The sequence below is a fragment of the Camelus bactrianus genome, chromosome 16 (assembly GCF_048773025.1).
Source record: "Camelus bactrianus isolate YW-2024 breed Bactrian camel chromosome 16, ASM4877302v1, whole genome shotgun sequence".
NCBI lineage: Eukaryota > Metazoa > Chordata > Mammalia > Artiodactyla > Camelidae > Camelus > Camelus bactrianus.
The window spans coordinates 445,513-472,410 of record NC_133554.1 but is presented as its reverse complement, the minus strand read 5'-3'; the positions used below and the strand labels follow the sequence as shown (position 1 = coordinate 472,410).

Genomic DNA, 26,898 nt, shown 5'->3' with positions numbered 1-26,898 from the left:
CAGGAATGACCACGTCTCCTGCCCCTTCAGTAGATAAAGGAGTGAACAAAGGACGCCTGCAGACAGCACGGGATGGGGGACCAACGGGAAGAGCCACCTTCAGTCCCCTCCTGCCTTTCTGTTCAAAGAGCTGCAGCATCACCAGCAAGGACCTGACAAAGGTGTGACCCGGCTGCAGCTGCCCGGGCTGAGGACACCCAGTGGGCACCAGGGACACACCCTGGGTGCAGCTTTTAACACAGGACCTGCCCCTGAGAAGCACTCAAACCACAGGACAGAGACACCTAAATGACAGGCTCTCTGAACAGGCGGTACTGAAGCTGCGGGGTGAGGATGGCAGCCTCCTGGGCATCACACCCTGGGACGTCTCTTGCTATTAAATTGAACGCTGTACAGCCATCATGAGGTTCACCGACCACGGACGTTACCACGCGGGGCAAGGACAGTTTCCCAACGTGGCCTCCAGCACCAAGAGTTCCAAAGAGAAGCTATGCCCAGTTGCACGGAAATCCGAGACCAAACAAGGAAATGCCGTGGCAGCCTGGGAACGCACGTCCAGAGCCACCCTCACCCGACCCGAGTGCAGCTGCCAGAGGGTCCAGGCCAGGCCCGAGGGAGATACCGGCCGCCACACTCATGCTGACGGCTGACAGGTGCCCCTGCACCTGCCAGGCCTGGAGCGGGAAGGCTCACTTGAGGCAGGAAACCAGGAAGCCAAGCGGGGAGTGAGTGGGATGTGGAGGATGGGGCTCACCTGGTCACATCCGGGGCGGAGGTCGGGTGGACATGCTTCATGATGGTCTGGATCCAGTTCCGCCGGATTCCAGATGTCATAGCAGAGAGGGTGAAGGTGCCCTCCTTTGTCTGCACAAAAGACGGAGCGTTAGCAGTGCCATCACCGCTCCCCCCAAGAGGAAGTCCCGCAGGGAGGACTGCGGCCCAGTGGCTGCCCTGGGAGCGCTATGTGTGCCGCACGCAGGATAAGCAAGAGCTGGAGCAAAATCACAGATGCCCGTCTGCTGCCCTGGGTGTGGCATCTCCTTCTGCCAGACGCAGCTGGTGTTTGCTGGGAGCCTACAATGTCTGGCATCACGATGCTCCCAGCTCTTTAAGGAGCGCCTGGACTGGGAGAAGGCGTGTGTGGGGGGAGTAGTGGGAAGGCAGCTACATGCATGAGGTGGAGCAGGCTTTGTAGGCTGAGGGGGCTGGCAGGTAGATGGGGAGAGGGTGCATGACCCAGGTTGGGGGGGGGCACGCCATGTGGCCATACACCAGGCCTGTGGGGTGACCAGGGAGAGGACAGAGGCAGGCCTGAGGCTCAGCAGCAGCAGGGCCTGATGGGGGCCGTGTCCGTAGGGCTGAGAAGAGGCCGGGAGACCTCCTGGACCTGCTGGGCAGCTGTCCAGGTGATGAGAGCACAGAGGGTGGCTGAAGTGACGAGTGACTGGTCAAAGCGCACAATGCGCCACTGACGGGACCGGGAGGGGGGAGTCGTTTCTAGGACAGTCCCTAGACCACCCCCGACCTGGCTGAGCTGGCGGGACGGCGTCTGAATGGCTGAGGGAGTGGAGCGCAGACAGGAGGGGGCGGCGTGGCCAGCGGGGACGAGTGGCCTGGGGACACAGTCCCTGTAGCCCTGAGCTGCTGCGCACAGCACCTCCAGAGTCGAGGCAGGATGGCAATGCAGTGGGGGTGGCACATGCTCCCCCCCCCACACCCACAGGGCTTGTCTTACAGAAGTGAGGGTGTCAGAACTGCTCTCAGGCTGCTCGGGCTCCTCATAAATGGACCCTCACCATGCCTGCAAACCAGCTGACAGGAAGACGGGATGGGCAAGATGGTGCGGGACGGGAAGACACAGGAGCGCCTCTGCCCGGGCCCCGCCGCACACCTGCAGGGCGGCCCCCAGCCCACATCTCTGCTCACCTGCGGGGTCCTTCTCAGAGGAGGCTGAGGCTTGGGGCACGGCCTCCAGGCTCTCGAAAGCACCCGCCCCTTGTGAGCACTCCTGAGTGCCCTGTTTCTGGAGTCTGACCTCAGCCGTCGTCTCCCCTGACCTCACCTCTCACCCCCAGAAGCTTTTTCCCAACCTGAGGTCCACACCTGTGGCAGCTATCTAACGTTCTGAGAACCATCTCGGCCTCACACACAGTGCTGCCAGGACCCCACAGGCTCCACGTCTGTGATGCTGCCTCTGCTGTCAGACTTGCACACGTGGCTCGCAGGGCTCTGGGGCTCAAGCCCTCCACCTGCCCCACACCTCCCGACCTTGTCCAGGGCAGGACCCGCGTGCTCTTCCTCCACAGCCTCCCAGCTGCTCCTGTCGGTCCTGGCCCCCGCCATCCGCCAGGCACCTGGTCTCCTGCCTCCACCTCTGCCTCCTTCCTGACCAACCTGCACGCCCTGCCAAACGCACCTCACTAACACACAGATGGCTCCACGCCCCACGCTTCCCACAACCTCAGGACAAGACCGACTCCTGACTCTGCGCCCAGGCCTCCCTGGTGGTGTCCCCACTGGCTTCTGCAGTAGCTCCCCGGTAGGTGCCACTAGGTCTGGTGGTGGGCCAGGGACAGTCCTGTCACTCAAGATCCTAAAGCTCCCTAGTGACGCAGCTGAGTCCCTCTCATGCTGAGCACGATCTCTACTTAGAACTCTCGGTCCACGGGGCTCATGGAAAAGTACCAGAACGTGGGATAAGCTCACTGCCCCCCATCCAAGGTAAAGTGGAGAGGAGTCAGGCTGATGGGTGAGATCAGTCAAGGGAGCACAGGTGACTCAGAAATGCCCGTCCCTCACCGGGAGAGCAGGCGAGTTCTCAGACAGCAAGCCGGCACCTGCATGGCCCAGGCCAGGGCCTCCTGGCGCAGAAAGTGACCCCAGCACAATTAAGTTGTGACCTGCTCGGGGGTGGGGCAAACTCATACCCCCAGGCCCTGCCCAGAGACCGCTGCTCTCCAAGATGGGGAGGTGGGGGTGAGCGAGGGGCACTCAGCAAGGGGTCCAAAAAGCCGGAACTGGCACTGTCCCCACTGCTGTCTGCAGAAAAAGCTGGGGCCTGGGTCACTGGGCACATGTGTCCACCCCTCCTCAGGGACAAGGGGCAGGAGGGCGTGGCAGCGGGCCGCAGGGGCCACCAAGATCGGTGCCGCCTCCAGCTCTGACCTGGTGCCCTACACAGATGCCAGCAGCCCAGAGGTCTAGGGGCCAGATTTCTCCTTTTAATAAACTCCCTGGACTTCGGGTCTGAGCTTGTCTCCTCTAAGTGTGATTGACACTGGTTATTCCCATGTGTTTGACCTACGCCACGTCCAGATATACAACTGAGTCTTTGGGCCAAAAACCTGGAGACAAGGCTCTGGTAAAGGACACGCTGCTGGGTCCTACCACGCTGCTAAGGCTCTGATGAGGGAGGAATTAGCTTTCCCCAGAGAGAGGTCTGGCCTCTGTCCTAGCTCCTGGGAAGTAACCTCTGAACACTTGACATTCAGAGCTGGGGCTGGCCAGACCAGAAAGACCAGCCCTGGAGTGAGGGTGGGGCTCTGGCCACAGTCAGTCAGCCGGCCTCCAGGGGAGGCCTGGAGACTGCGTTCCACCAGGGGGACGGAAACTCAATCAGCTATGAATTCTTGGTGAAAACTCTGGACACAGAGGCTTGGGCCCAGGCTGGAAGCTCTGTGTCACCACGTGTCAGAGCCTAGAGGGACACACAAGTCCCTGAGGACAGGAAGCTTCATGTGTAGGGCCCCTCTTCAGTCCGATTCCGCATGCGCTGTGTCCTCTGGCTGTAGTAGAGATGCAGTGCAGAGTGCAGCATCTCTGTGTTCTGTGAGCCTTTCTGACTAATTATGGAACCTGAGGGTGGTTGGGGGCACCCCCCGCTGAACTTGCTGCTGGCGTCAGGGTGAGGACAGACACGGTCGGTGGCTAGGGGCCTGTGCCCTGACCTTAAGCCACCCGCTTTGATGAAATGGCCAGTGAGAACCGTCCCATCTGTCCAATCATTTTTTGAAGACGGGGCAATGCCTTACCCCTCTGAGTCCTTCACAAGATTGTCAGAAAAAAGATGTAGAGGTGGGTGGATGAATGAATGAATAAAGGAAAAGAGTGGATTGAAAACCTAGCATTGTGAGATGTAATGGACAATTTTGCTCTTATTCCCCCCATCCCATGTCCTTCCAACTGTCCCAAACTCCAGCATTTAAAAGAGAAAAAGAAAAGAACCTTCAGAAACAAAAGGCTTCCAGACAGTCTTGAAAAAAAAATGCTACTGTCTCATCTGTGTTCAGTTCACGCAGATGGGTGGGGGTCAGGAGCGCCACGACAGAGAGGGACAGAGCGCATCACCAGCACTGGAGCAAAGGCCTGCCCACAGGGTCCCTGGACCAGGACAGCATGTCCTTGGAGAAAGATGCCGGCCCGTTAGGCCCGCAGCCCCCTGCCCCCTGCCTGCCTCCAGGCCCCACCACAGCTCACATGGATCTGAAAGCCGTAGTTCCTCTGCACTGGATACTCAGTGACGTCGTAACACGTGGACAAGTCGATCTCCCCGTCCAGGTCAGCCGCCTGCAGAGAGGGTGAGAGGATCTCAGAGATTCAGAAAGTAAGGGCCAGTGCCTTGTGAGTGTGCTGAGTGGGCATGGCTGCTCCCTGCCCTGCACCACCCAGGACCAGAGCTGCCATTCCCTGCACGTCCTCCCGAGACACCATGGTTCTCAGACCTCGTTTACGCTCCTAAAACCTGAGGCCCCCAAGGGGCTCGTTTAGGTGGGGGTTATCTGTTGATGATCTGCCTAACGAGAAATTAGCTGCAAAAATTGAAAAAAGGAAACATACTTATTTACTCATTTAAGAAACAAACCCGTTTCATTTTTTAATAAAAAATATTCTTAAAAAAACCAGCAAGAGATGTCTGCAACTCTCTCTAACGCGCAGCTCCGGAGGACAGCTGCGTCCTCAGTTGCTGCTGCACTCGGTCTGTTGGCTGCGCTGCTCTGGCTGACGTGTAGGACCGTCAGCCTCACACAGACCGGGCTGGAGGGGGGAGGTGCGCTTCATGTCTTTGCAGACAGCTGTGGCTGGGCAAGCGGCAGTTTCTTGAAGGTGAACTACAAAGTGGGGTCTGACCCTATTACAGCGGAGTCTGCTCTTTGCACGGGTCTTCTGCCCACAAGTGGCTCTGTGGCGCCCTGTCACCTGGAAGATACCGACTTGGGCGTGTCTCTCAGACGTGACACCTCACCGTACAGGGTCAAACACTGTGCTTGCTGTCGGCACCGCCTCCCGTCAGGAGAGCGGACACAAAGGAAGCTCTCAAGTTCATGATGGTGAACACGAGGTCTCCAAAGCCCCCGTTTTGCTTGAAAGCTCATCTGTACCGCTGACGACAAGCTGTCAGCCGCCTTCCTTGAAGGAGAGACGCACTTGGTTCATTTTCAGGAAATGTCTGCCAAGCCCCCGAACCGAGTGTGGTCTACCTGTCCGTTGTCTCTCAAGCAGAGACAGGCCTACTGCGTCTCAGGGAGAGGCCTCTGGCTCAGGTGGCGCAGGCGGTGGGCAAGCGCTTCCCCGCAAGATGGCCGGCACCCTGATGCGCAGCAAGTGTGCCTTTGGCCAACTTCCCATTTTAAATCACAGGATGTTACAAAGATGGGTATTCAAGGATTGAGACTTCATAAAATTAGTGCTTTCACTGTTCTGTCAGGGCCCTTTCTTCAGCATCGTGTGTGGCAGCAAAGGACACGTGGCGACCGGCCATCTGCTCCTATAGCCTGACCAGACTGAGGCACCAGCCGTGCACGCACACGCCCAGACAGCAGGAAGAGGAAATGGCACCGCAGGTTAATAACAATACTCCTGTTATAAGAAACCCTGGAAGGGCTTCCAGGGCCCCGGAGACCACGCTCTGAGAACAACCGGACACTTACACATGCTTGTGCAGTCCCAGATTTCAGGCACCACCGGGGTCCTGGCACCCACACTAGCCCGCGTCAACCTTGTATCAGTAACACCCTTCCATGGCAGTCGGGAAAGAACTTAGTTTTGGGGGCTCAGGGTATGCAGACACTCATAACCAGCACCCCAGTGCTAGACATCTAGGTTCTGCTGTTACAAAAGTCCAGGAACGACACAGGGACACAGGGACACAGAACTCCCTGCTGAAGGGGGTACTGCTGCAGGGCTCCTGGGGTGGAGTGAGGGGAAAGGGACAAAAACAGGCCAGCCAGACTGCTCAAAAGAGATGCGTTTTTCTTGTACGTAAAGACAAAAGAGCGCCTCTGGTTGGTCTTCGACTGTGGAATCAGGACTCTCCCCTGGGCCAGCTGAGCTCACCTGTCACACCCCCTTCCTTGTCCAGAAGACAAGGGACAAGATTTAGTTCAGTTCTTTGAAAGACTCAAATCAGCACAAAACTTCCTTGCAGGAAAAGCAAAACTGCTTATCCTGAGCTTTAAAATAAGACATCTTTCAGTGTTTTTCAAAGAAAAGCCACCAAGACTCCCTGCACCCAGGAAGGAGCCTAAGGCAGGGCCCAGAGAGCCCAGTGGTCCAGCAGGAACCTGTCCCAGGAACACCAGACCCGGACCGGGGAGCCCAGGACGGCCCAATGGACACCAGCTGGCAGACAGAAGGGGACTTGGGCCCAAGAGCGGCGGTGGCTCCCAGGGCCGTGGGGACCCGCAGCTGTCTCCACAAGAGGAGCACAGCTTAGACGCTCACCTCCTCAGCTACAGAATCCCTGTAGTGTCTCAGGCTGTGATCAGCAAGCACAAACCAGTGTTTCTTCCACTACAAGAGAAGGAAGATCAAGACTGGACTCTCACACTTCCTGCTCTGGGGCAACCACAGCCAGAGTCCTGGGGCACCTCCCTGAGCACAGGTAAAGCAGAGGGCGGGCACCCCACTGCAGGTGGCAGACATACATGGGACTCTGCTCAGGCCGTGGGCAGCCATGCACACATGACCTCTCCCCAGTGACAAGGCAGCATGGAGAGCCAGGGTGGGCTGCAGGCCGTGGGCTCTCCACCCCACGGAGCTGTGGCTGGTGAGCAGTGCTTTGGAGTCTCAGCCTCAACTCCGGAGGCTGCAGACAGGGGCGGGGGCCCCAGAGCTGAGAGATGGCCACCTGTGAGCCACAGCCACCCCCTGGCTAACCAGAAGGGCGCGCCCACCTGCGGCCAGCAGGAGCAAACCAACCAGCCAGACTCCCCAGTCTTCACTGTGAGTAGCAAGGAGGGGGCTTGAGTCTTCAGGCAAGGCCGAGGGGGTTGACACAGAGGAGAGTGAAGAGGGCATTTCAACACAGTCGCTCAGGAGGCAGGGAGGGGAGCTCGGGCACGTGGGGTCTGGGGCCTCTCAGTCGGACCCGGCCGGCTCCTCTTCGCGCCTCCATGGAGGCCTGGCCTCCCGGCCCCAAGTAGCTGCGAGGGGCTTGCTCTTCCTGCTCGAGTCTCCTGGCTCCTCTCAGGCCTGTGGCGGCCACGCAGCAATTAGGAGACCAGCAGGTGGGGAACCAGGCCCCGGCTGAGGCCCCCGCAGGGTGTGGAGAGCTGGCTGTCACACTGGCCGTGGGCAGGCCTGGTGGGTACTCCCGGCAGCCCCCACCCCCCCACCATGCTCTGAGGAGATGGGGTCTCGGCCACAGGGGCTGAGCTGGAGGTGGGTGCCGAGCCAGTGCTCATGCACCCACTGGGGACAAGGCCAGCTGGCCCTCACACCTGCTTCCTGGCACCTCAGGGGCACAGCAGGCCCTGACACTCACCTGGCCATCCTCATACTGTTTGGTCAGCCAGCCTTTCTTGAAATTCAGCAGGTCGGGCTAAGAAAGGGAGGAAAAAGAGCAGTTCAGAGGAAAGTGCTGTGGTGTCCCAGCTGTGGGCGAAGGCTGACTGACGAGGCAGGCATTTCTCTCCAGACGAGGTGGCACCTGCAAAGGGGGCTTCTCCACCCGCCAGATATGCCCGCATGGCCTCAGCCCTGGCAGGCGCTCTCTGGGGGCCCTCCACTGCACGCATCTTTGAGGGAGATGCGGGCTCGGCAGATATAGGGGGCTGCCCCGTGAGCAGCACAGCGCTGAGAAGCCCCTGATCCATTTGCAGGGCCACCTGGGCGGCAGAGAAGAGCAGCCCAGACAGAGGCGCTCCGTGTTCACGCAGACGGGAAGATGTGTGACAATGGCTGAGAGCAGGGCTGAGCTGCTCTCGGAGAAGCCACAGGAAGACTGAGACCAGAAGACTGAGCAGAGACCGCACCTGGCGCGGAGAAAGACGCAGCAGTAAACCTGCCAAGACCCGCAGGCCACTGACATGTCAGGACGCATCTGGGTCTCCATCTCCCTACAAGAAGCAGGACCAGGACAGCCGGCCCTGAACAGGGCACCGTCCCTGCCGGTCCCGCCAAGCCCTGCGCACCAGGGCCTGGGGAGCAGCCTGAGAGCCCCTTCAGGGCCCCCGTGGCCCACCTGAGCCTGGCTGTGCCACACACCTGGTGGCGGCAAGGCCAGTGTGTAAAGAGACGTGGGCCGCCCTTACCTTCAGCCCACGTGCCCTCCACTTTGCTATCACCATCCTGACCAGAAACGGACTGGGACGTCTTCTCATGTCCCAAGGACTGGGAGGGAGTTCGCGAGGACAGGTGCCACATGTCAGGACCACGATCAGCCACACGTGTTCTGGGAGCCTATGCTCCCTGCCCTCAAGCGAAACCCAGACTCAACCAGGACAGAAATTGATCTGCTGCCCTGGCCTGGGGATGAGCAGCACCAGCTCCGGGCTCCTCAGAAGGCCAAGGACAAAGCGGAGGAGCCCGGGCGAGCAGCTGTCCTCACTCCCGGGGCTCTGACTCGCACACAGGGCTCCCCGAGGGAGGGACAGTCCCACTGGACTCATCTGACCATGGCTCCTGTGCCCTGGAGCAGAGGCCTCGCTCCCTCCGGTGACCCCACAAACAAGACAAGCGTTGAGCAAGAGGGGGCTCCTGCCTCCAAGATGTCCCCAAACCAACACTCCAACAAGAAGAACAGAAGGTCCCAGCTGTGGCTCTGGTCCCCTGGAGCCAGAATTCCGCTGCCCTGGCCAGGTGGCCTCCTCCCCTGGGTACCTCAGAGCTCAGGATGGCCACATAGCCCAGAGAGGGAGCAGAGTGGGGACAGCCAGCAGAGGCACGGGAGAAGCAGACAGAGAGCCCAGGTGACAGAAGCGGCGGGAGCAGCGCCTGCAGCCCTCGGAGCGCGGGTGCCTGGGCTCACCGTCAGGGAGGACTCCGTGGACCTCCTATCCAGGGACTTGGCTCTTCGGTGTGGAGACAGTGGGGAGGCCGAGGCTTCCGGGAGAGGAGCATCGCTGGGGAGGTCCTGTGGCAGAGAGCAGCCCCGGTCAGTACAGCCAGCCCCTCGGCAGCCAGGCTGCTGTCTGGGCTTCCTCGTCCCCTCTGCCAGAGTGCAGACAGGGCCCGTGGTGGGCTTGGAGCCTCCCTGGGGATCAGAGCAGACTTCTCTTCAGAGGCACCAGCCGCATCACTCTCCCGGTCCCCACCTCCCCTGGCCTCGTAGGGTCACAGAGGGAAGACGCCGGGCCCTGTGCAGAAAGCAGCAGGGCACCTCCGAGCCCAGAGAGAAGCAGGGAGTAAGATGAAGGTCGGACCCGGCGGGCAGCCCAGGAGAGGAGGGCTTCAGAAGTGGAGTCCACCTGGCGGACTGAGCAGAGATGCGGGCTGTGGCCACTGCCCGGAAGAGAGGAGGAAGGTATTCAGCCTCGAGGCCGGAAGGCCCCAGAGAGGAAGAGAGAGGCTCTGACACCCTGGGATGGAGAGCTTGTTAGAGCGGCTCTCAGAGGAGACGGACAGAGTTCTGAGCAGAAGATGCACAAGACAGGCCTCGCCCTTAAGAAAGTCACTCATTGGAGATGAGACACGGAAGTAAGGAGAAACAGGGGCAGGAAGCCCGAGGAAGCGCATCCAGGCGCACAAGGGACACGGGAGCCTGAACGCTCACCCGCTTCCTGGGGGGCACCCTCTTCTCGCTGCGGCCCTGGCGTGTGTCGCTGGATGGTGAGGATCCAGCCGACGAGTTGGTCTCCATGTGCTCTGCCTTCTCGATGTCCAGGGCCTCAAACTTCTCAATGACCTGGGACCTCCTGCAAAAGAGGGCATGAGGCTGCTCAGAGGGAGACAGGGTCCCCCGCAGCTAGGGGTGGGCGTGGTCGAGACACACATGGGCTCAGCCGACGCCCCACGCCTGGCCCACCCCAGCTTCTCGGGGCCACCCTCCTGCAGGGCATCGGCCGTGCATACCACCTGCTCGGACAGCTCACCGCTGACACCACCGTGGAGGGTGGGCTGCGCAGGGCTGGCAGCCGCCCATAGGCAAGGCCCTCCCTGCTGCCAGGCCTGTCCTTGCCCTCTGCCCTCGGCCCTACACTGTACCCACAGAGGAGGCCCCTGCATGGTCTGTTGTGCGGACACACTCGGCAATCACAGCTCGTCACCCGGCATCCTTGCCCGAGCCACAGACACGATGGAAAGGCAGCCACCACCTTGGAGGGCACGGCCTCCGTCCTCATGCTCCTCAGAGACCATGATGCAGCCCCCACCCAGGGCATCCAAAATTTAGCAAGAAAAAGGCCCATGAATTAACATTGTTTCTGCCAACAGTAAAAAGAATCAAATCCCAAATTAAAATAAAAACAAGCAAGTTGATTTCGTGTGAAAGGGCGGGCGGCATCGTCAGGCCATCTACGGCTGGAGACGGAGCTGAGATGGGAGCGAAGCAGGCGGAGGAGGGGCGAGTAACGTCACAGCGACACAGCAGGAGAAGGTGGAGAGGGGCAAGACCTGAAAGAAAATAAGGCTGGAAAATGAATACACAGGAAAGGACTGCTTCTAAAAATCAAATAATGGTAAATCAAAGTTATCTGGAGAATTAAAGAAACGAAAACCCAAGGTGATCACCAAGGAGTGAGACCATACTAGTCCCTGAGTCACGAGCAGTGTGGGTGCCCACATGTCACTGGGCCAGGGGTCTGTCCTCCTGGACACGCCAGGCAGGCGCCGAGGTCGCCTCGCAGGGAGGGTGCTCCCTGATTCTGGACAAGTGGCAGAGTCGAGAGGAGCAGGCAAGGGCTGGCCGCTGAGCCCAGAAGACTAAAATCTCCTCCCTGAGAAGAAGGGAGGACACGGCTCGCATCCTGAGACCCCAGAGGCCAGCTTTCCCTCGGGAGGGTGACCAGAAGTGGCTCTCTTAGGGATTCATCCTCAGGACGGCCCAAAACCCAGAGCAGAGCTCTCAGGCACCCGGATCCCGCTCTCCTGTGCTTCCCCAGGAGCCTGGAGTCTCCTCCAGGAGCAGAGCTGCCCCAGTCCGGCCCTGAGGCCAGTGGTGCAGGCGCGGCTGGGAGCGGCAGGAGAGGGTGGGCTGGGAGCATGGGAAGCTGGGTTGGCGGCAGGAGAGGCCAGGAAGCCCGGAAGCGCTCGCGGTGCTCAGGCTGGTCGGCAGCGGAGGCCCCCTCTGTGCCCGACCGTCCTGGTGGGTTTAGGCAAGATCCCAGCCCACTGCAGGCCTCCAGGCCGCCCCATGAGGAACAAGAGCTCTTCCACGGACCCCGAGGACTAAAAAACCCCAGGAAGGCCTTGAGGAGCAGCGCCCGGCCAAGTCCCACATGAATCGCAGGCTGCAGGATGGCCGGGGCCGCAAGAGGAGGCTGGTGAAAGGAGAGGACAGTGGCACCTGCGAGGGCTCTGGTGAGTCAGCCAGGGCTTACTGTGCAAAGTGGGACCTTTTAAACATGGGTCCCGGGAAGTGCTGCAGTGTGACAGCAATGGCCTCCCTGTCCCCAGGCTCCCAGCCGAGGGGCAGTGGGCCTGCGAGTGCTGGCCCTGGTGTCAGTCACCAGCAGTTCAACCAGGGTCACGGCCGCTCCACCATCCAAGAGTCATTCTAGCAGCCCTGTGGCCAGTCTGAGGATTGCCTCGGGGCCATGGCTTGGGAGGAAACCAACCCGAGGTCCCCCAATCAGGCTCCTGGGCAGCTGTGGCCGACGTCCTGCCAATCTGGGGTTCTACTCTACACCACCGGACGCGGGGATCAAACCAGCACTGGGTGGGCTACTCGGGACCAGAAAGCAGGCCTCGGAAAGTGACAGCAGCCAGTCAGACGATATCAGGGTCAGTAAGGAAGTGACATTAAGCGTTAGGATGCAGAGCCGATGGGCCCCCAGAGAGCAGCACCAGGTGAAGAAAGCCCATCCCCAGGATGGCAAAGAGCAGGTGGAAAGCAAAGCCCGAGATGCTATGTACCCAGGCCCCAGCTGAGGGAGCTCCAAGCCAAGCAGGTGTGCTGAATGTTAATTCTTTGGTCACCGCCAAACCAGGGCATGGCCACCCGCTTGGGGGCCTCTAGGACACAGCAAGTAGCCCACCGCCCGGCCCACCAGCCTCCTACTACACTTAAACGTCAGCGTGGTAAGGACAGCCTCGGCCCGTCCGGGATCCGGCCTGGGAGCAGGGCCTTCCCAGTCACTGGCCCGGCTGGGGGTCTGTGTCACGGCTCCGCTGAACTAGGCTGTTCTTGTGAGGAGGCCCCCTGCTTCTGAGCCTCCATCTCAGCCCCACATACAGGGAGGCCATGCACCTCCCGGGGTTACTAATGAAATGGGTGGGCAGACATGGCTTGGAGGGCTCCTCCCCAGCACAGTCAGCTTCCCTCCCTTCTCCCCAGGCCTTAGGTGTCTCCTGTTCTCTTCTGTTTCCACGTGCTTTCCTAACTCAGGAGAGGACACCCAGGGGAGCGGTGGGTAGTAAGAAGTAAGGGTGCAGGAGAGCAAAAGCAACCTGCTCCCAGCCGGCCCCTCGCAGGAGAGCCCAGGGCCACCCTGTCTGTCCCCATGGCGTGCCCCAACCTTGAGCTTGGCGGGGGAGGGGGTACAGAGGACACTGCAGACACTACTGGAACTTGGGTCTGAACTTCTTTCTTGGAAAGCAACTTTGAGAAGTTGGAAACTAATGAGAACTATGGATTTTCTTCTACCCCCAAAAGGTACGTGGACCCTCGAATCATTTCAAGAGGTTCACAACACACTGGCAGCCTACTCACACACCTGGCCGAGAGCCCTGCCACAGGGCATGAGCTTGCGTTTACAGACTCAGGGGTGGAAGCTCCTACTGGAAGGGGCGCTCGGGCACTCTGGTCCAGGCCTGGGCGTGGAGGCCACAGAGACAGAACCCAGATCCTTCCCCAGCTCCCGGGAAAGTGCAGGGCCAGGGGAACAAGAAGAGGGAAGGGCCTCCTGCCCTCAGACCACCATCAAGTCCCAGACCCCTAGTCCCTGACTCTCCCAGGCACACGCGTGTACGTGGGAAGGGAGGAGAGGAAACGTGTGTGTGTAAAGAACGTGATGGTGTCCGTGTGGGTACACGAGTAAGGAAACGTGAGGGTGAGGGGTGTGTGTGCACACGCGCCTGCGAGCCTTCGGCCTCGAGTACCCCCCTTACCTCCGCTCGTGGCCAAACAGACGGGCCACCTCTTCCCTGCCAGGGCTCCGGGCCCGAGCCCCGCGCTCCAGCCGCCTCCTCTCCACCTGGAAGGCTTCTCGGTGGCTGATCCTGACGGCCTTGGGGACGTCGGCCAGGGTGGCATACTGCCTGCTGGCTTTAAAGGCAGAGGCGGGCCCCAGTCTCTCCGCTCCCCGCCCCCCAGCGCTGCCGGAGTCCACGCGGGCTGGAAGCTGGCTGACCGCATCCAGGGAGCTGAAGGAGCTGCTGCAGACCCTCCGGCCAGGGGGCCGAGGACCTGGGGAAGTAAGGGGATGACCAAGCTCCTGGGAGGGGGGGCCAGGGCCACTGTACCTGCTGTTGGGGGTGCTGGGGCTGGGAGGGGAGAGCGGCGGGGGCAGCTGCTGCTCCTCGGCCTTCACGTCCTGCTTGGTCTTCTCCAGGGAGAAGTAGCCACTCTCCACCCGGACTTTGCGGCCACAGTCCATGCGGTCGCCGCTTGGGGCGCTCTCCTCTGGAAGGGAGGGGACAGGAGACGCTCAGCCTGTGTCCACCTGTGGTTCTGAGGATCCTTCAAAAAGCCGCACAGTCCAGCAGAGGCTACTTCCTGACCTCCCACCTCCAAGGCTGATGTGGCCGCCCAAGGGCGGAGCCCCGGGAAAGCAACGAAACATCTTCCCACTCGGGTGCCCCTGCAACAGCGCTGCCTCTCTGCCAGATGGTCGGGGGTCCCTGAGCTTCAAGTCTGAGGGCTCAGCTGGGAGAGCAGTACTCCCCCCAGATAGAGAGGTCCCGCCCACTGAACACCAGGGAGAAATCCAGAGGCCAACTTGCCGTTCACCTTTTGGCCCATTTTCGGAGAGGGAGGGACAGAGGACCTTCGTGGGGACGAGAGGAGTGAGTGGACTCTGGATGTGGATGGGTGTGTGCCTGCGGGACCTTCTGCCCAGGGCTGGTATGAAACACATTTTGCCTGAAGGAGCTGGGTCAATTCAACTGTCCACTTATCTCGAGTGATTTGGACACACACGGGGAAGCCAGCCTGTGTCCTGCAGAGCCCTCTAGGGCCTGGACGAGGGAGGCCAGACTGCCGCCCTACCTCTGCTCAGGCAGCTCCAAAGTGCCAGGTGGAGAAGCAGGGTGCTGCCGGCCGCGTGCTCCCCCGTACCTCCCTCCCTCCCTCACCTGGGCCTGGGCAGGACAGCCTCCCCGCTGCTGCTCTCAGACACAGTGGGCTTCCAGGGGAACACGAAGCAGCCACAGTGGACAGGAACAGAGGCCCCTTGTCACAGAGCATCTGGATTCTCGGGACGCCTGGGGCTCACAAAGCACGTGCTGTCTTCCTCCTTTACAGGGGGCACTGAGGAGCTTGAGGGTCAGGGGCAGGGGCCAGGCCAAAGCCTGGGTATCCTGGTCCCACACCAGGCCAGTCCCTGCCCAGGGCTGATGGACACAGAAGGTGAGGGAGCCTGGAGCTCGGGGCTCATGACCAGGCCCTGCAGGCCCCCAGTCCTAGGGCCAGCTCTGTCAGGAGGCCTGCTCCAGCGCTGAGAGGCGTGGCACCAGAACAGATGGGCACCACTTACCGTCTCTACTCTCCAGCCCAGGCTCCCTCAGGGTGTTGGCAGCAGGGGGCTGGCTCTGGCTAGGACTCTCAGCTGGACTCAGGCCGCTCCCATCTGTCTGGTCCTTGGCCCTCATTTCTTCCTGCCAGAGTGTAGACTTGGTGGTGGGGACTTTCTCAGCACTGGGGATGCTGCTGCTGCTGCTGGTGACAGCCATCTTGGCTGGCCCTGGCTCCTGCGGGGGAGAGCGGTGTCTGCGGGCGTGGAGCACGCAGCCCAGGCCGGCGCCCAGCTCACCGGCTACAAGGGACACCAAGGTCAACTACAGTGGCAGAGACCTGGAGTTCCCGGAGGCTCAGAACAGAGATGTCCAGGCCAGGCTGGAAGCTTTTTCTCCTCTGCAGCCCCAGCCAGCACCCAAAGTATCTGTGCAAGCTGGATGGGAGCCTGGAGCCCCGGTGGGAACCCACGCCAGAGCTGGTGCTGCTCCGGCAGAGACGCATTTGTGCAGGAGGTAATTCGCCAGACACAGGGAGTACAAAGCCAGAGCACACAGAGCAGTAACTCCACGCTGTGAGCCTAGAGCCCAGACAGAGGCAGGGCTCGGATCCCTGCCATCCTGCCCCTGCTCATACCCTGGGCCCAAGCCCCTGCCGACTCAGGGTCCTGAGGTGCCTGACAATGAGGGGCTGCCAGCAAGATGGCTTTGGGTGCCCACAGAAGTGAGGCACACCTCAGCTGTCTTCCCAAAAATGGAGGGACAATGTAAAAATGCTCTCCCCCCCACTCCCATCCTGGTGGCCAGGCCTCATTTTCAGAAATGTCCCCTAAACCATCTCTGAATGGGCCCTTGGTGAGGGTGACAGATCCCCTCACCGGTGTGTGCATCAAAGAGCCCCGTAACCGCTCAGTTACTTGTTCAGTCACGTCACATCGACCGTGGGCCGCCTCTGGCTCGCACTGCACCCGTCAGCGCTCACTCATCATTTCACAGGTGAGGCCGCCTGGGCTGGCGGGGAGCAGCCCATGCTCGCACGACCAGGAGGCAGATTAGGGCTCTGAGCACTTTCCATCACCAGTGCCTCTGGGAGTAGGAGGAAGGCCCGGGAGGGGCTTCACCTTGCACGGCACCCGTGAGGACCCACCAGGGGGCCAAGTACCACACGTCGCAAAGACGACGGGCATTTCCCAGGGCCCAAAGTCTCCCTTAGCTTTTAAGGATCTCAGGCCTCCTGGGACGGGACGGAGCCAGGATGGCTCTTCCCACAGACCCAGGACACGCCCAACCGCCCATTTGGTCAGAACTGTTCATAGACCTGACTCTGTGGCTGGAGATTCCAGAGCTCTGGCCCACCACGGAGAAAGGGGACTTCTCAAAGAACATGGCAACGGCTTCAGACCACTTCCTGAGGGTTCCAACCGCACCGGCTCCAGGGGCCCAAGCAAGCCCAGCCCCGGGGCCCCTGTTCCTCACTCAGCACACCACCCTTGCCCACACACGGCGGCAGTGCTCCCCGTCAGAGGCGCCTCTAGGTCTCCTTGTTGTGCCCCCTCCCAACTACCTGGGGCCTCTGCTCGGAGGCCAGAGGCTGGACACGGCTCTGCTGGGCTTCCTTCTGCAGAGCCGAGTGAGGGTGACCTGAAGACCATACTCAGTGAATCCATCCCCTCTGTGGAGAGGAGGCTGGACTGAGGGAGAGAAGCTACCGAGAAGGGCCAAGGAGGAAGGGGCAGAGGCTGTGCCCGTGATGACAGTGGCCCTTTCTGTTGGCACCCTCAGCCCCACGCTGCCGGTGAAGGGCCCTGGCACACGCACACCCCTCTCTGATGCTCAGAGTGACCTCAGCACTGGGTAGGGGCTGGGGCGGCCGGGATCCCCAAGAGGCAGAGGAAATTCCAGGCCTGAGATGCAAGGCGCTGTGATGGGAGCTCGGGGAACACATGTGTTTCCCAGCACCAGGAGGCCACAGACCTGCCTCCTGGGCCTGGGCCCCCAACCTGTGCCAGGCTGGCTGTACCACAGATCCCTCCCAGGCGCCCATTTCTGGGGACTCATCCCAGAGAACAAGGGCCCTGGATGGCAGCCAAGGTCCACAAAGAGTTCTTTTTCTTTCCTTTGGTAGCCCTGCCTTCTCTCACCTCTATGCCAAGCCTCATCAAGTCAGTGGGGACAGAGGGACAACCCAGCAGCAGAAACAAAGCCATGCTGGCCTCCAGGAGAGGGCGGGGTGGGGGCCCTAGTTTCTGGGCAAAGTTGCTTCTCTTCTCCAGAGCAGATGGGTGGAGAGCAGATCTCACACAGACCAGGCCTGGGCTGCCTGGCACCACCTCCACACTGCACACTGTCACCACTGCAAGAGGCGTGCCACGACCCACACTGACACAGACCCCAGGTGCCTGTGCAAGAGGAGTGGAAGCCTAGGGTCCTGTGGACTCATCTCTGTGGCTGGGATGGCTGCAGACTCAGAGCCATCAGTGCCACAACAGAGTCTGCGCTTTTCACGTGGCTGTTCAGAAAGGGTCTGCAAAGCAGGGCAGGAAGGCAGGCCCCAGTGGAGGCTCCTGTCTAGAAGGGTCACAGAAAGCCTTCCTTTGCACCTCCGGGGCATGAGCACTGAGCCAGGGCCCAGCGAGAAGCAGGGTTCTGACCCTGAGTGGGTGCAGCAGGCACCCAGTGGAGACGGGCCGGGGGTGGGAGATGAGGGGAGCCACCACCTGAACCCCGGCCTGCGGCCTCGCCCAAGCCCCAGGCTGGGGTCCGGGGGAGGGCAGCGGGGCCGCCGTCACTCCGGCCCTGGTCAGGCCCCGGGTGGACTGCTGCTTTCCTGTAGGCATCTCAGCACCAGGCAGTCTCTCCCCTGGGCGCCGGTGCCTCTCAGACTCCAGGCTTTGGAGGCTCCGTCTCCTCTCCCTGCCCAGGGTCTGCTGGGACTCCCACCCCGATGCTTGCTCCTCATCTGCCCTCCACCTGGCGTGGGGTGCATGCGCCTGCCACGGTCCCAGTTCTCAAATGCCTGAACACCCTTCTTGAAGTGGGACCCTGGGCTCTCCTGCTTGACAGAGCCCTTGGAGGGCAGGGTGCAGCAAGGGACACCTCCAGCCCCCAGTGGTCTAAACTGAAACTCCTGGGCCACAAGAAAGAGGCTCAGTCTGGAGTCTTGGGTTTGTCTCTGTAGGGCCCCCTAAGGCATTAGCCTTTCCCCACAGCGCCCTCCCAGGCTGCAGAGGGAGGCCTGCCTGAGGCCCCCAGCCCTCCTCTGGAGAGGCCCCACTTCACTCCACGAGACTGACTCCCAGGGGAACTGTCCCTGATGAAGGCTCACAGCCTCCAGAAATCAGCTGCCTCTAATGTGATGCTCGGGGAGTAAGAGGCAACAGGAAGAGAGCTCCCGCCCAGAGGCTGAGCGGAGGAGGCTGGGACCCCAGGTGCTCCGGGTTCTAAGAGGCCCTCAGGGAAGTGGGTGATCTCCCCACCCTGCGATCACAGGGTTCCTGCTACCAACCCAAAATGTGAAAGTGTCTGGGGGGAAAGGATGTAACAGGAAGGGACAGCTGGGAAGCAGGGACACAACCAAATTCCCTGGTCTGGGCCAAAAGTGTATTCGCACATGTCCTTGCCTTATTTGGAGGCAGGAGCTCAGCTCAGAGGCATCACTATGGAAACAAAATGTAACCCTTAACACCGAGTTTCTGCCTGGGACATTTCTCTCCAACCAGGCAGCTTTGGGGGTTTGCCTGTGTGTCTGCTGCTCCCCAGCAGGAAGCTCCACTTCCATTTTCCAGAAATGACCCTGATTGCATGTTGCCAACTTCTTGCCAGGGACACTACCTTCCAGGGGGAGGTTGGCCTGGGGCTCCTTAGCCCAGGGGGCAGACAATGACCACTGGCTGCACCCCATCAGCAGGAGGGCCTGTGCAGCAGCCCAGGGGGGCCTGAGGGGGTGTGGAGGAGGAGGGGGACCCAGCACACACCTCCCTGTCCTGCCCAGACCCCTGCCACTCAGTGAGGCAAAGAGGAGCCAGCAGGGACTGCTCTTTGTCAGGCTCTGGGGTTTGTGAGACGCCCATGGGACCCCAATTTCCATCCTGTTCACTCTCAGGGTTGCTGTGAGGCTCAGTCAGGCAAGGCAAGAGCACGGAGTGATCGTGGAGTTTGAAGCAGAGAGGAAAGAGTAACGTTTACAGTTGACCCTTAAACGAGCAGGGGTTGGGGTGCGAGCAGTCGAAACTCCAGCAGAACCTGCAGTAGTCGGTCCCTGCATCTGCAGTTCCTCCGCATTCACAGCGCCATGTCCACGGACTCCACCAACTGTGGGCCGTGTAGTATTGCAGTACCCACCACTGAAAAAGCCCGCGTGTAAGTGGACCCACACAGCTCAAACCTGGCTGTTCGAGGTGACGGTACTGAGCACCCATGCAGGGCCCACTACTTCCTTCCACGCTCAGTGACTCTAGAGCCAGGTTTCAACGCGTCCATTTTGCAAATCAGTTCTTTAAGGCTCAGAATCCCTTCCAATGCCCTGAGCCCCGCTGACTGGCCTGGGCAGGGAAGAGAGAGAGCAGCCTTCGGGGAAGGACCAGACCTGGAGGGGCCGCTCGGGCTGCCTCTCACTCTGGCCTCAGGGGAACTGGGGCAGAGGCACAGAAATCGAGGCCAGCAGCAGCTTCTCCGTTTACGGTCAGCCTGGAATGGGAGCAGGTAAAGTGAAGCCCAGGGGAGCTGAGCCACTTCCTGGGAGTGATGCATAAGGGGTCTGTGTGGCCAGCAGCCCTGGCACGCTCTTGGCTCCGCAGCAGCTGGCAGGACAGTCAAGGGAGGGACACACACTGTGCCATCTCTGCATACCCCCTGCCTGCTGGCTGGACACCTCCGGGGCAGCCCCACAGCAGGCCACTCTGTCCCTGGAGGGGGTCCTGTGGCTCAGAGCAGAGTGTGCAGACGACAGCCCACAGATCATCACGCGGGGCCAATGACAACCTCAGCCCTGACATGACCCTCCCCTCACCCTCAAATTTAGGCTGGGTCCTGAAGCCCTTTAACCTCCCGAGGCTCCCTCACCCCGTCCCATGTCACCCAGCAGCCCCACCCTCACCTGTGGGGTAGGAGGCTCCACCTTCCGCTTCTTCTTCTGGTTTTGCTTGTTGGTCCTGGGATAGACCGTGAGCATCTCCAACCACCTGGGAGAGAAGAGCGGAGAGCACCAGTCAGACCCTGCTGTCAGGCACCAGCACTCCACGTTGCTGGCTGGTCCAGGGACCAGGCCCGACGCTTCCTGCCTGCAGGCCCGCCCAGCCTCCTGGCACCCAGGCACTACTCAGAACAGAGCTGCCGCTGCCGGGGCAGGAGGCACCAGCAGTGCAGCCCAGACAAGCACGGGCTGTGCCGGGACCAAGCTCAGGCGCTGACCCTGTGGTGACCACAGGGCGGGCGGGGAGGGCCTGTGCTAGCCTGGGGATGAGGTCAGCTCCACCCCGGTGAAGCAGCAGGCTTGACCACAGGCCTCGGGTGAGGGCATAGCACAGTTTCTGTTACTGACCTTCCTCTGGTGCTTAGGCTCTGCTCTAAAATTGCCCTCCCAGAGCGGATCCGGCCAGTGCCTAGGCAGACTACAACTGGGAGCCACTCACGACCATCGAGGCAGGAATGCAGGAATCTGCCACCAAACCTCCCTGTGGTGGGTCACCTCGGGGGGCCGAGCAGCTGACCCCACAGACCCAACCACTCCACTCTGGGCCCCCTCATAGTGAGGGCACCAGGCCACGCAGCTTTGGAGAAGGCCCAGCAGAGCTGCCCAGGGGCCCTGTTTGGGGCCCACCTGCCGGAAGGTCCACTTTGGATCAGGGCAGACAGCACCAGGGGAGCATGGGAAGAGCAGGGGCTGGAGACAGGAGGCCTGCGCTCACATCTGGCTCTGCTACCCTCAAATCACAGCCCTGGGCAGCTCCTAGCCCCCAGGGCTTGTCTCCTCCCCTCTGAAACCAGGGACTGGATGAGGCCACGAAACGACGACTGCTTGCCTTGGTGGAGCTTTGCTGTGCCTAGGAGGATGGAGGAAGGGTGCTGGGAGGAGGGGAGGGCAGGAGGGGGCTTGGTGGTGCATGGGGCCCTAGGGCTGTCTCCATAGGTTAAGGTACTGCAGGAGGCTCTGGGCCACTTCTTCCCAGAACACAAGGGTCCCTGGCGGGCCGGCTGCCTGCCTGTGCAGGGGACTGGTGGTGATGGCTGGGCTGCACGTGGCACCCTGGCTGGAGGCTACAGCAACGACTGACACCCCTAGCCTGGGGCAGGGAGAAGAGCTTGTGTTCCGAGCACTCGGAGGTGCTTCCTTGATTTGGGAGGGGGGACGGGGGGAGGCTGATGGAAGTCAGTGGCCTTCTGGGATAGCCCCGGGGTTGTGCTGCTAGCAGCTGACAGCTGGGGAAGCAAGCTTGGATGTGGGGAATCACAACAGCCAAGCCGAGGGGCCACCCCAGCCAGCCCAGCCGAGAGCAGGGGATTCTCGATGTGCAGAGAGAATCAACAATCCCTGTGCGTGGAGTCCTGGGGCACATGTCCTGTGTCTGGGGTCCCCAAAGCCAGAAAAGGGGCCATGACTGTATCTGCAAGGCAGCAGATGAGCAGACTCTCCCAGGGCCTCACTCACATAGCCTGAGGAGTTCACATGCTTATGGGTTGAAAGACCTGCTATCCAGCCTGCCACAGGACCTAAGTTTCCTTTGGAAAATCCACTCCAAGGAATCATGCCTGCAGAGAGCCCCTCTCAAAACTTTCCCTGGGAGGGGAAAAGAGACTGCTCAGCAAAGTCACCTCATCCTCCTGGGCCTTGGAGCAGGGGTGTGGCAGGCAGGTGCAGACCTTCTGGGGCGCCCCAAGTCCCTACTTGCTGGCCCAGTCACTACCAACTGGCATTACTAATGAACTGGCACATCCACGAGCCTGGCAGGACAGGGCCTTGAAGGAAGACGAGAGGAGATCTGCCCTGTGGCTGCACCACTGACTGGACAACCTCTTGAAGCCCCCGTGCTGGCCTGAGCAAGGCTGGAGACTCAGGGAGGGAGCGCAGGGCCCCACGCTGTGGTGCTGCGGCTGGAGGCTGAGATGTCCAGGCACAGATGGCAGAGCATGTCCCTGCACTCGGATTCCTTGCGGACGCCCAGGAGGAAGTGTCTGATGGTGTCCAGATGTGTTATGGACGTCCGGGGAAGGGAGGCGATGGGTGAACAAAGCTGCCAAATCCTCCTCTGAAGAGCCGTGAGAAGCACAGGGGGCCTGGGGCAGGGAACTGCCCCCTATCAGCTCTGGGCCAGGGGGCCACCTCTGGCCACTCGGGGCGTTCGGGGGTCTCCCTTCAGAGAAGATCCCGGAAGGAAGGCTGGAGGGACTGTCCTCTACTCCTCCTGCTCAAAGTCAGCCTGGAGGGAGTGTCTGTGCCTCTTTAGGGACCTGAGTGCTAAGACCCATGTAGGGGCCCCAGAGCCCACAGATGAGGTCACCCAGCAAGGAGCCCCACCAGGCGGTGACACCCAGGCAGCCACAAAGGAAGCCAAGGCCAGGGCAGAGGAAGGAGGGCAGCTGGAGACAGAAGTCTGTCTCCAGGGCTCACTGCCAGCACTGACTAAGGAGGCCGTGTCCCATCAGGTGGGAAAGGTGAGGAAGCTGCTGCCCCAGCTGCAGAGAGAACCCCCTCCTGGGTAGGAATCAGCGAGGCCTGGACTCAGGACAAGGGGAGGGAAGAGAGTCAGGTGACTCCAGCTCTGGGTCACTACAAGCTTCAGGACGGCTGGCTGACACCTGGGACCCCGAGGGCAAGCACACCCAGGATCTCGGCCTGCTAGGGACCTTGTCTAGCCAGGCTGCACGGGAACAGCAGGCCCTGTACGTGCCGATAAGAGTGACCATGGGAAAGGGGCTCAGGACAGAGCCGAGGACCCCTGCCAAGCACCTAACACCACGTGGCCTGCAACTGCATCACAGACCTGGTCCCCAGCTCACACACTCCCCAGCTTGCTTGGGGACCTTGTACACCCCTTTCCATCCCACCTTTCATCCAGACACCTTCTGGGACACAGCTCTGAGGGGAGGCCTAGATCTCCTGAGGGACTCAGCTGGGCAGTGGAACCTCGATCAGGCTCCCTCATTCCTAGGGCCTCTGCCCCTCAACTGTAGAATGAGGGCTCAGTAAAACCCTCAACACTCTTAAACCACGTGCTCCTGGGATGAAGATTAGGGTAAGCGGTGAAAGTAGTCCTCCTGTTTGCCCAGGAGTCAGAAATGCAAACCTGCTTCTCCAGGAGTGGAGGGCCAGGGTGAGCGGGCACCCCTAGCAGAGGGCACCGGAGCCCCCCCCCCCAGCTCTGGCCTCTGACCACCCCACCCCGCGTGCTCTTGCTTTCTCACGCAGCAGCCTTGGCCAGGGCAGCAGCTGAGCCATGGAAGCCCAGGCAGTGCTCACAGAGTCCTCCTGGCCACTGGAACCCAAGTGCTCTGCATTCTACTTCCTTCTCCTCTGCGCTGTAACCACCAGCCCGGTCCCCCAGCCTTGGTTTTCTCTCACCCAAAACTCTCTCAGTTTCATCGGTCTCCTTCTCACCTTAAAGAGCAACAGGACTCTCCACGGCCCAGGCCTGGGCGCCCAGCACTCACCTGCCAGTGCCCAAGGAGCAGGGCTCCCGGAAGGCAAGCGCTGCGTGGGCTCAGGGCACGGAGCTCAACCCCCTGGACTGTCGGTTACCTGAAAATCTGGGCCCCTCCACCTCCCAGGGCCCTACCAATCTTCTGCCCAGGGTGTGTACGGAGGAGTGGGGTGACCCAGAAGTTTCTATTCTTCCCGCTCGAACAAGGAAGGCAGTGCATGCAGTCACCCAGCAGGGCCTCCTGTGTGCAGGCACTGGGAATGCCGAGGGAGACACGGCCTCCACACTTGAAGGCCCACCACTGCCCGAGGAGGCCAGATGTGCACACGGACAAGCCTCATCTTTTATAAGCACTGGCTGATGGAGCTGCAAGACTCACAGGGGAGGGTGTCCAGAGGATGGAGGGGCTGCTCCAGGCTGAGGGCAGAGCGGGAGGGGAGGCACAGGGTGAGACGCAGCAGGGATGACAGGCAGCTCAGGGCTGAAGGACACAGGGCGGTGGTGGTGAAGCCGGGGGGCTGGGAAGGGGCCCCGGGCCAGCTAAGGTGACCCTCGGGTGACGGGACTTGAGGCAGGAAGGAGGCTGCATTTTGGAGGCTGAGCCCCTCAAGGCCGAGCAATGGAAGGCTGGGCTGCAGTGAGAATGGAGGGGGAGACACGGGGGAGGCCTGAGGAGGACGTGGCAGTGCCAGGAGAGGAGGCCCTGGGGGGCGAGTAGGGATGAAGAAAGGTGGAGGGTGAGGCCTGCGTGAGTGGAGAAAGGGACTCAGACAAGGAGACACACAAGGCAGAAAGTGAGGGCAATGATGCCCAACTTGTGTCCAAGAGACCTAGTCCATGGACCCACGCCTCCTCCCAAGACTTGCGGAGCAAACTCACCCGCTGATGATCTCCTTGGTCTCCGCTCGGATGAAATGCTCCTTCTCGGGGGTCAGAATGCACAGGGAGAACTTCTGGCCTGTTCGGCCCTCCCCGTCCACCACGTCCGTGCACTGGTTCATGTTGATGGTGCCCTGAGGGAGGGTCGTGGGCTGCAGGGGGAAGACAGGGCAGGGAGTCATTCAGGGGCCAGCTCTCAGGGCCCGAGGAAGGCAGCAGACTGTCCCTGCATCCCGAGGTCCTTTCTGACCCTCCTTGCTTCTCAACAGGCACCTGAATCTCTCACAGCTGTATGGGCCCCCTGTTACAGCAGAGGACAGCGTGTGCACTGCCCCACCCACTTTAAGGCCTACTTCCTCCTGAGCCATCCCTGGGGGAAGAGGTGACAGGCCTGCTCTTCTCAGGGGACATCCAGCTGGACATCCCTTCCCCTTGGAGAGCCATCCTAGCTCTCCCTATGGGGGGGCAGGCAGGGGGCGCTCGAGGACAGCTGGGGTGACCTGACCGAGGTGGCCAGGAGCCTGTCTCAGGGCAGCTGTGCCGAAGGAGCAGTGGGGAAGGTTCCAGAGGACGTGGTTTCACAAGAGCGAGGTTATTTTTAGAGGAAGGGGCCAGAGAGAAACACACACCCTTGAAGGCAGGCCGTCTGTGAGCAGGGCCACCAGGCTGCCTGGCTGCGGTTGGGACGAATGATAACCCTTTTTTCCTTTTCTAACAGCAAACACTATTGGACACTGATGTTAGTGATAGAAAACCAAAACCAAGAAAAGATGGCTTTAAGAAGTTCCTACTGAGGTGAAGAGTGAGGATCCTCCTAACTCACTTCCCCAAACATGAGGACGCCTCTAGGAAGGAGGCAGGTGGCCACGGCTGCCACCACCCCACGTGCAAAGATCCTGGCTGAGGGCTCTCAGGGGCAGGGAACTCAGCTCCAGCTCCCACCCGGCCTCGCCTCACCTCTAGGGCAGCTGCTACGTTTGTTAAGCAGATAGCAGGTGACACGCGGGGCAGAGGCCTCCCCTGTCACGGGGCAGGAGGTGGAGGAGCTGGCTGGAAGGAGACATAGGGCCCAGAGATGGAGCCTTGTCTCCAGGTGCCCGGGGCCCTGCGTGGCGGCCACCACCCTGGGACCAGGACTGTAGCAACCAGCAGATGAGAGTTGAAAGGCAAGAGGTGGGGGTGGTGGCGCTGCAGGGGATTTCAGCTAGGCCACACATCCAGAGCAGGCAGACAGAGACAGAAGGCAGAGCGATGGCTATTGGAGGCGGCAGGGGGATGGGGGATGGGAGAGGAGGTGACAGCTAAGGAGGGCAGAGCTGCTTTGTTCCGAAACTAGACCGTGGTGATGACTATATACCAGCCTGTGAATACGCTAAAGGGCAGTGACTTATACACTTAAAAATAAAACGAAATATCACACAAATATGGAAAATAACAAGGTGGGTGTAGGGGCCGGCAGCCCAGCCCCCGGGGAGGAGCACCCACTGCCCAAAGCCTCCACCTCAGACCCAGAAGCTGCCCGACATCCCTCCCTGTCCTGAGGCCCAGAGCGGCAGGTGGATGGGAACCCAGTCGGCCGACTCCTAACCGGCCCCCACACACTGCCTGTGCTGCAGAAGGAGCCAGGGACCAGGGCGGCTTGGGCCGGCACCCCAAGGATGAACTCCCATCCTGACAAGATGTGCGGGCAGAAGGGGGTCCTGCCAGAGAAGACCCTGCTGCACAGGCCCCCCAACCTGTCCCCAGGAGGCCCCCTTTCAAAACCTGGCCCCTGCCCCATCTGGGGCGGCATGGGTGTCCATGGACCCAGCACAGAGGGCCCCACAAGACACGGGATGGACCCACATGAGGCAACAGCCTTGGAGCCACGGGGAGAAGAGGGACAGGGAGCCCAACGCCACACGAGTGCTCAGGGGATGGGGGAGCGCTCCAGGCTTTGTCAACCAGCAAACTCCTTGCCTTCATGGGGCATTGGTAGAGTTGGCAAAACTTATTTTTTAAGGAAGAAGAAAACACAAGCACCCCTTCCACTTGCTGCCAAGGCCGGAAAGTTCCTTCTCACACCTGCAGGGCAGGACTGGCCCGCTGGCTCAGGCTCTGGCTGGGCAGCAAGCCATCAGCATCCTGCCAAGGGCCCCCCCGCTCCTCGGATGGGGTGGGTGCAGGGAAGAACCGCCCATCCCACCCAGCCAGCAGGACCACACCAGAGCCCAGCGCCCACCCTACCATACACGAGGCCAAATCACACTGGATCAAAGAGCTAAGGGCAAAAGCAAAAACTGCAAACCTCTCAGAGGAAGACCCAGGGCAACAGCTCTGTAACACTGGATTTCAC

General features: G+C 60.8%; 1 protein-coding gene across 8 annotated transcripts in view; it reads right to left on the bottom strand.

The window, feature by feature from the left end:
• Positions 1-26,898, bottom strand: part of MPRIP (myosin phosphatase Rho interacting protein) — a 110,654-nt gene that overhangs the window by 25,851 nt on the left and 57,905 nt on the right. For 5 of the 8 annotated variants that reach the window (XM_074341919.1, XM_074341917.1, XM_074341918.1 and 2 more), the window contains 10 exons: positions 24,564-24,715; positions 20,144-20,228; positions 15,072-15,285; positions 13,486-13,999; positions 9,992-10,133; positions 9,248-9,352; positions 7,763-7,819; positions 6,721-6,789; positions 4,477-4,566; positions 755-864 (listed from right to left, as the gene is read on the bottom strand). In XM_074341919.1, the coding sequence (XP_074198020.1) occupies positions 755-864; positions 4,477-4,566; positions 6,721-6,789; positions 7,763-7,819; positions 9,248-9,352; positions 9,992-10,133; positions 13,486-13,999; positions 15,072-15,285; positions 20,144-20,228; positions 24,564-24,715 (1,538 nt within the window). The remainder of the gene's footprint in view (positions 1-754; positions 865-4,476; positions 4,567-6,720; positions 6,790-7,762; positions 7,820-9,247; positions 9,353-9,991; positions 10,134-13,485; positions 14,000-15,071; positions 15,286-20,143; positions 20,229-24,563; positions 24,716-26,898) is intronic. The other 3 variants (XM_074341922.1, XM_074341924.1, XM_074341923.1) reach the window with 1 other exon arrangement.